This window comes from Lycium barbarum, chromosome 11 (assembly GCF_019175385.1).
Source record: "Lycium barbarum isolate Lr01 chromosome 11, ASM1917538v2, whole genome shotgun sequence".
Lineage (NCBI taxonomy): Eukaryota > Viridiplantae > Streptophyta > Magnoliopsida > Solanales > Solanaceae > Lycium > Lycium barbarum.
This window is the reverse complement of record NC_083347.1, coordinates 21,006,804-21,015,627: the sequence shown is the minus strand read 5'-3', so window position 1 is coordinate 21,015,627 and position 8,824 is coordinate 21,006,804. Positions and strand designations below refer to the sequence as shown.

At 37.7% G+C, this 8,824-nt stretch overlaps 2 protein-coding genes across 2 annotated transcripts; both read right to left on the bottom strand.

Moving 5' to 3' along the window:
* Positions 1-51: 51 nt before the first annotated feature.
* Positions 52-3,116, bottom strand: LOC132618888 (G-type lectin S-receptor-like serine/threonine-protein kinase LECRK3). The gene has a single exon (XM_060333885.1). It carries the CDS (start codon positions 2,648-2,650, stop codon positions 1,202-1,204), a length of 1,449 nt encoding a protein of 482 aa, XP_060189868.1. The 5' UTR covers positions 2,651-3,116; the 3' UTR covers positions 52-1,201.
* LOC132619545 (G-type lectin S-receptor-like serine/threonine-protein kinase LECRK1) lies at positions 284-1,051 on the bottom strand. The gene has a single exon (XM_060334415.1). It carries the CDS (start codon positions 1,049-1,051, stop codon positions 284-286), a length of 768 nt encoding a protein of 255 aa, XP_060190398.1.
* Positions 3,117-8,824: the final 5,708 nt, after the last annotated feature.

Here is an 8,824-nt window from a genome sequence, read left to right as displayed (position 1 = left end):
GATAATTTCCGTCAAGACAGGGGTATATTTGAAAACTTTAAGGACAGGAGGGGTATTTTTGATCCAAAATAAGTTCGGAGGATATTTTTAGCCCTTTTTCCAAAGTGGAGGGGTATTTTTGACCCTTTACCCTTTCAAGAAGCATATTGCACTGAATATACAGATACAAAATTGACTTTGAGTACACTTTTTTTTTTTTTTTTTTTTTTAAAGGTACATTGAGTACACAGGTTATTGCTACTCTTTAGGTGCAAACAGAAGAATAAGGAAAAACATGGTTGAGCTATACAAAATTGATAAAGGAAAAAGGGTCTGGAGGAATTGACACCTCAACAGAACCTTCAAGCATTAGTATGACTTTATTCATGCTAGGCCTTAATGCTGGAATTTCTTGAATGCACCAAATAGCAACCATCAAGAACTTCTCAAACCTCTTGATATCTACTAATGCCTCTTCATCATTATCCACAAGTAGATGCAATTCGTTTCTTTTATAGCAATCAAGAGCCCACTCCACTAGTATAATTTCGTTCTCATTTTCCACCTCCTGCTCATAATTTTTTCTGCAGCAAATCAACTCTAAGAGCAAGACCCCGAAGCTGTACACATCCACCTTCACATTTATAGGCACTTTTTTGAACCACTCTGGGGCTACATACCCTCTCGTTCCACGTATCCTAGTGGTTGTTCGAGTTTGATTTTTTCTCAGAAGCTTGGCCATACCAAAATATGCTATTTTTGCTGTCAAACTTTCATCCAAAAGCACATTTTGGGGTTTGATGTCACAATGTATAATTTGGGTACTGCACTCTTCATGCAAATAGCCAAGTCCTTTGGCAGTGTCAATAGCAACTTGTACCCATTTGGACCAGCTAAGCCTGGAATCTTTGAATAGCAAGTGTTCTATTGAGCCGGTTTTCATGTATTCATATACTAAAAGGCGGTGTTGGCCTTCGTTGCAGAATCCAAGGAGTTGGACCAAGTTCTTGTGATTAGTCCTGTTGATTGAATTCACTTCAGCTACGAATTCTTCTTCTCCTTTTGTTACCATTTTGTTTAGTTTTTGTACAGCAACAACTTTCCCATTTTCGTCATCAAGAACCGCTTTGTAAACTGTTGAGAAGGCCCCAGTTCCTAATACTTCCTTGAATCCATTTGTAGCTTCTTCTAGCTCATTGTAGCTAAAACTTCTTAAGTTCACTCATGGAACAACCACAATCTTCTTTGGCTTTTTCCCTTTAAACTTAAAAACGTACAGAAGGGCGATTAAGTTCATGAAAATTGAACTGGCCAACAACACAGAACCAGAAATTACTAGAGTCGATTGATTTTTCTTTTTTCTTTTTTGGCAAGTTGATGATCCCATTGTGGAGTTGTCTTTCCTTATTTTTATCAAAGCCTTCCCTACAACTGTTGGATCTTTCCTCCCATTTGAAAGTGGATACCTTTTCTTCCAACAAATGTTATTGCCACTGTAAATGGCAACAACACAAAAACAATCACTCAAACAATTTTGTTTGCACCAATCCTCAGAAACCCCCCCGTAAGACTCATAATCAGAGTCAGGCCAGTTAGTGTTGTTTATTTCTTGGAAAGTGAAAGCCTCGACTTCTATCGATTCACGGTTACAGTCTTGCTCAGAGAAATTTCGTCTGCAGCTGCCTAATTTGTCGTTCGGATCATTCAACATATATCCGAGTGGACAATCACATCTTGGCCTCCGGTCAACCACTGAGCAAAGGCTGTTGAAACCACAGGCCCCTCCTCCTATATCTTGGCTGATAGCCAGACAGATGTTTTCAGGAACGTAATACAAAGTAGACCATTCCATCTGCATCCCACTAGAAGTTTTCGGATAGACGTAGTGCCTAAATACTCCATCATATTCAAGAATCGCTCGATGATACATTGATTGGGTTCCTGGGTTTTCCCCATTGGAAAATATCGAATTTAACAGAGTTCCATTCTTGGCTTGAAGAAAAATATAGCCGGATTGGTTGAAGATCACCTGGTAACCACTGCCAACTGACGAGGTTACCCAATATGCATCTGTTACATCAACTGCTGGGTAATTGACCTTGTAAAGCACCAGATTTCCATCAGTTTGAAGTATGAACTTGAACCTCCCAATCGATGAATTCGTGTCAGAGAAGCTTGAAACAAGACTGTTATCTAGATTAAGTACTTGACCACGCAAAATCGTATCGGTTGGCTTATTAAAACTCTGCCATGCAGTGGCTGAACTGCTGGTTGCTAACACAAAGTTTCCATTGTCAAGCATGGCTCCATAGGCCAATTCAGCAATAGCCCTAGGACGAGCCCACATCTTCCGACCATTTGGATCAGTGAGGACTAGTCTCCCATTTGTGGAGAGCTGAACCTTGGATCCATCTGGGGCAAGACTATTCTTATTGGCTGACCAAACTATGGTTTTCTCTGTGATTTTGTTGAACCATATGGCTAGTAAGAACCCTGATCCATTTCCAATTCTTTGGAAGCCAAAAGCGAATTCGCCAGAAGGGGATGGCCAAAAGGTTGTAACATCACTTGTAGTGAGTGATGAACCCAGACTAACATTTTGGTAAGATTGAGCAATGGCTGAAAGGGGAAACAATAAGAGACCAACAAGAAACACGGCTACAAAATCCATGTAAGAAAGTATTACACCTATAAGTTATAAATATAATGTTTCAAGTCTCGTGTAATGTTACAAAGTCAATGACCTTGTTGGACCCGGTCTCCTAAATCAAATGTTGAATTGGTCATTGGCTACCATATTTTCTTGACCTGGAAAAGTTGTGTTGGGCTTTAAAGATGAGTATAGTGTGAATTGGGAAATGGTGGGAAAATAAAATGGAAGGAAATGAATATTCAAATAAATTTCATTTTGCAAAGGCATTTTGTGGAACTTTGTCCCTCATTGGTGGGGGAAAGTACTTCTTGTGTTCTTATATATAGAAGGGAAAAGGATCAAATATACTCCTGAACTTTGCGAAAATGTCTAGATATGCCCTCCGTTTAAAGTTTGACTCATTTGTGCCCCTGCCGTGCAACTTTTGGCACATATATACTCTCGAAGACGTTAAATGCCTTGCTGGATTTTCCCAACCTGTTAATTTTTTTTTAAATCTGAAATAGCCACATGTCATTTAAATTTTAAAGACCCTCCCATTTAACCCACCCCTCCAATACCTGACCCACAAAATAACCCGACATCGCCGGGTGAACCACCATTTCTCTGCTCCTCCACCACATCGCTAGCCATCTCACCTTCCTCGATCAAGGTTCAGCCATAGAATCACCACAAAAACAGAGCAAAACCACCGCTAGAAACAGCCACCAATGACGGCCGATTCTCCATCACCACCTGAAACCTCCATTGACACAGTCGTCAATTTTCTTCTCCAGTTAAATTAGAGGTATTTCTAGTCGAGCTACGGTCCTAGTTCACTGAAGCAAAGTAACAAGCTACCTGATAATTTGAGTTCCATCTCTACTTTTCTCACTATTTCAAGTCATGCTTCACTTGATTTCTATGGATAATTGATTGCTGAGATTTGTTGTTTGATTGAAATGGATTGGTGTAGTTTTCTGGTGAATCAATTTGAAAATGGGGGCAAGTCTTCTTTATAGGTTTGAGACCCGAATTCATCTTTTTTCTGTGTAATTTGATATAAAATATTGAAAAGTTTCAATATTTCAGCTAAAATTACAAGTAAGAGATAAATCTTATATTAGTAGTGGAGGTCCAAAGGTTCAAATCGATACTTCAATGAATACCTATTTGTTTACAAAGAAAATTTGGTGTTGTTGATGATGATGAATATGATGTATTAATGGTCTATTTTGCTAGATGAATGTGGTTTTTGCCCATGGGAGTGAGGGTATTGGCAGTGGTGGCTCGAGGTTAGGTGGAGGTGGGATGGAGAATAAACATTAAGAAAAAGAAAAAAGAAAAATAAAAAATAAACGAACTGAGATAAGAAAATTAATGGTGAAAGGCAAAAGAGGTGTATGATCCTCTTGGAGTGTTAATCGAGGTTGGTAAATGTATGGGTTGTGGCCATTTCCATGAAGCTGCTATTGATAATGGGGTGGCCATAAATTCCACCTTTGTTAGTTCATCTTCTAATTTTTAATTGATTATCGTAATTGGGTAGTATTTTTGTTTAGCAACTAATGCTGCTATGTTGAATGAAGATGGTTTTGACCATGGGAGATGGAGATAGATCCATGGAGGTGGGTGTTGGAAGAGGGAAGGTAAATGGATTAGATGGGTAAAAGGGAGGGCGGGTCGGGTTATTGGATGGGAGGGGTATTTTAAATTTAAATGCCATGTGGCAATTTAAATTCCACGTGGCAATTTATGATGTTAAAAAAATCTATTTAATGGTAATGGAAATTCCAGCAATGCATTTAACGTCTTCAAGGGTATATATGTGCCAAAAGTTGGACGGTAAGGGCACAAATGAGCCAAACTTTAAACGGAGGGCATATCTAGACATTTTCGCAAAGTTCAAGGGTACATTTGACCCTTTTCCCTATATAGAATCACCTCTTCTAGATCTTAAAGAGTTGAGAAGAGGGACTTCCCTCGCATCGCTGCCGCTCAACTCGATTTTGGTTTTGGCTTCGATCAAATGGTCAGATTGATTGATAATTTTTTTGGACCAAATTTATTTCTAAAATTCTACTCCATTTATTTTCCCTTAATAATCTTTTCATGGAATTTTAATTAAATAAAATTCGCGGAATTGTTATTTTTATTGCCAATGGTAATAACCACTGAATAGACACAACACTTCAACGAACAGGCACTTCTGCACCTGTTCAGAACAAAACGTATGGCTATAAATTCCGAGGCTTTGCCTCGGTTTTCGACCACTGAAAATTTGCGTGTTTTACTCCCTTCTCTCTTCTGCATTCTGCATATTTTTCCAAAGCAAAAAAACTTAAGTGTCTAGTGTGATTTACTGCCGCTCTTTGAGTTTGCCGAAGTTCTACAATTTGCATTGCCGCTATTGATGAATAGATTTTTGTTCTATCTTGGGTGAAATTAATCCATTAACCTTGGAAACTGTGAGGGGATTAGATTTCTTAAGGACACACAAGAAACTTGTGGGCTCGAAAATTTTCTGTTTCATCTAACTTCTGTCTTTAACAATTTCTGATTTTATAAAACAGAAACCGATTTTAGTAAATTACTGATTGTAGTAAATTACTGGTTTTAAAAAAATTCTAGTAAATTACTAATTCGAACAGTCAGAGATAACACGCTTAAGAAATCTAATTTTTATTGTTTAATCTTTTGTGTTCTGTTTGTGTTGGAGAATAAAATCTTCGGATTTTCTACTTTGCTTTTGAGATTAAAGTTTTCGTAACTTTCTACTCATTTGTCTACTCGATTTGAAGATATAAAAACTTCATCGAGTATATAAGTTTGTGCATTTGGTTTGAAGACATAAAAACTTCACCGATTTTGTTAATTCTATTTGTGTTTGTCAACAGAAATGGGAGACCAAACTCCAAATCTGAATGCTACTGCTATTGCCACACTAACCCCCTCGGTTGGCTTTACAAGCAATGCTGCTTCTTCCAGTCGTGCTGCCCCGGCAGAGAAGCCCGGAAAGTTTATCGGGATTGATTTCAAAAGGTGGCAACAAAAGATGTTCTTTTACTTGACGACTTTAAGTCTACAAAAGTATATTGAGGAGGAATTTTCGGTTCTACCGGAACCAACTCCTGAAAATGAACGTTTCATTGTGATCGAGGCTTGGAAGCACTTGGATTTTTTTGTGTAAGAACTATACACTTAGTGGACTGAAGGATGATCTTTACAACGTCTATAGTAATGTGGGACTTCGAAAGAACTATGGAATGCGTTGGAAAAGAAATATAAAACTGAGGATGCCAGATTGAAAAAGTTTATAGCCACCAAGTTCCTGGACTACATAATGGTAGACAACAAGTCTGTTGTGTAACATCTCGTACCATTAAACTATGCTACGTTCATGATTCGGGACATAGAAAATTAGATGGGAAAATATTTGAGTTGAAAGTTGCTTCAGTTCAGAAAAACAAGAATTATACCCAAAGTTACTAGGTTCGGCCGAACTCGTAGCCGACACTCTAGCTCCGCCCCTGCGTCCCCACTCACATGCGTAGTGGAGTGGTTCATTGTGGCAGAGATGCTACAAATCCAATATATAATTGTACCATGGCAGGCAGCTGGACATTTCCTTTTATAACTAGTAAGTGGGCTTGCTATATCATATACAATTGTGTCTTCTCTTTTGCATGTATATATATATGCTAAGCGAATCAATCTTGTCTACATTATGCACCAGACAAATTATTAAGTCAAGAAAAGTATAGCCACTACACGTTTAAGGCATGTATGGATGATAATTGAAGTAGGTAAATAATATCAAATGATATGTTGAAGTAATCAATAATCTGAAGGATCTCATTGATAGGAGTCTAATTGAATTTGTTTAGTTATAAAATAGTGATAATCCTTTCTTCCTCATCTCCACTCCACTCACGTTGGAGGACTGCCTATTCAGTTTTAAGTAGAAAGCTTAACACATATATAGACTGCAATGGACTTGAGACGCCATTGAAAAGTCGAGTGGATAGTGGCGTGTTGAATCCTAGGAAGGGCCCATTAGGGAGAACTGCGTAACTAATTTGACTGTGCCGGCTAGAAAATTGTGTCATAGTTGTAAAACAACTTACTAAAACCTTGGTAGAGACAGGAGAGTATTAAGTTGAGCTCGACTGTGAGGCCCGTGGTGTCATCAGGAATAATAGTGAGGTTCAATTGGAAGATTTCAATGGAGAAAACTAAGAATGCGAAGAAGATGGGACGTAGAAATCAACCCGGTAGCTAAGAGGATGGTATAGATGTTGGAAAATATGCACAGCCGAAGCATACAGAAACATAATGCTTACATGAGGATCACGTACAACATGCAAATGTATTGAATAATTCGAGAAATATCTTTCGGAGCGTGAACAAATATCTTCCATCAAGTCTTACTCCAAACAAATTGTGACGAAAGAACAACTTCAGCAATGAACAAGAATCGAGAAGCTATGTTTTGCTTTTTGCTATAGAAGGTGTGAGCTTTGGTGATGAAGCGTTATGTTGCCATTGGGTTCCTGATCTGTTCTTTGGTGAAAGACAAAGAGGAACCAAGTCACGTGAGAAATCTAAAAAACCAGTAGTATGTAACAGAAAATCTAACAGAGGGACCTTTTTGGTCAATCTTGGTAAATTTAAGGGATGTTCATTGTTAAGTCAGATGATGGTGTTAAAGCTTAGGTGATACAATAAAGATGATACTAGAGAGAATGGTCAAAAACACATCTGAACTTCACTTTTTTCTAGAGTATTATCACCATTTATGTATTAAAACGCACCTAGTTGAGTAGGTGGTGATAGTTCAGAAAGAAAAAGGTTGATAGTTGGTCTAATCAACCTCGAGACAACAATTGATAGTTGGCCAAGATCATTTTTTTATTGAACACAACTATACGAGGTTAGTGGCAGGCGTATTTGTTCTTTTGGAATTTACATATTAAACATGTGGGTCTCATCAATGGGTGAGTAAAATGCAATCATTAGAAAGAACAAAACAATTTTCAACTTATTTTATAGCAAATATACCATATGATTGCAGCAACTTTTTAACTTTAAGGTAAGGAATATACAAATACAATGAAGCCCATAACGAGCAGGACGTTTAGTGTTACACCCCGGGAAATTTCGCATTACTAAGACTGTAGGCGTCTTAGTATGAGCTCAAGGGAGAGTAAAGTTATACAATGATTAGGGATGAAGATTATATTATCTAAGTATAAGAATATATATATATATATATATATATATATATATATATATATATATATATATAAGTAAATCAGTTAAGACGTTACGTGATGACTAGCTCGCGTAACCGTTAGTTAAGGTGGGGGCCACATGTTGGGGTTTTATAAAGGATATGAAATATGAGATGAGTAGTACATGGGAAGTTGAGCAAGCCTTAAGAAGGACCCTTAAGCCAATATGTGCATAAGCCCTCCAAAATGATGATTTAAGGATACATTTTCGGATAATCTGACTTGGAGGGGCCAAAACGCTATTATAAGTTTGGAATTTGGAAACACACCAAAAATGAAAGTTGTATATAATTGAAAGAGATTTCCAACCATAGGTCGTGGCCCTCATACGGTATCGGGGTCAAGAGTTATGGTCATTTTAAGATAAAGACTCCAAGCTGCCAAATGGCTTCCGCGGGCCCCACTTAAGAAGGCTAGTGGAACCGACTTATGAGGGGTATAAATACACCATTAACTCCATTTTTTCAGCATTTTACATTCTCAATAGTCCTAGAAACTTCTCAACACAACCCCAAACATTTATATCCCATTAAATTAAGAATTTAACAAGATTACACCAAACTAGTCCATGGAAGGTGATTGTTCTTGCTTCTACTTGATGTTGTGGTAAGTTTGGTCTTGAAGAAAGTTGGTGTTGCTGAATTTCTTCAAGTATAAGGTATGTTCCTCATCCTATCTCTTATGTTGAGTTGATTTGAAGGTTTAGCAAGTCTTAAAAGTGAAAATAGTTATGGAGGAAAGGTCATAAAGTGTTGTGTTGTAGTTGCTGTGTTTATGGACTGTTTTGAGCATGTTGTGGCCGTGTGGCTGAGCTGATTTACATGTATAAAGATGGTATCTAATGTTGTTGGTATGTTGATGAGATTATGCTCCTTGATTGGAAAGAAAGGAAGTGTATATTGTTGTTGTATGTTGAAAA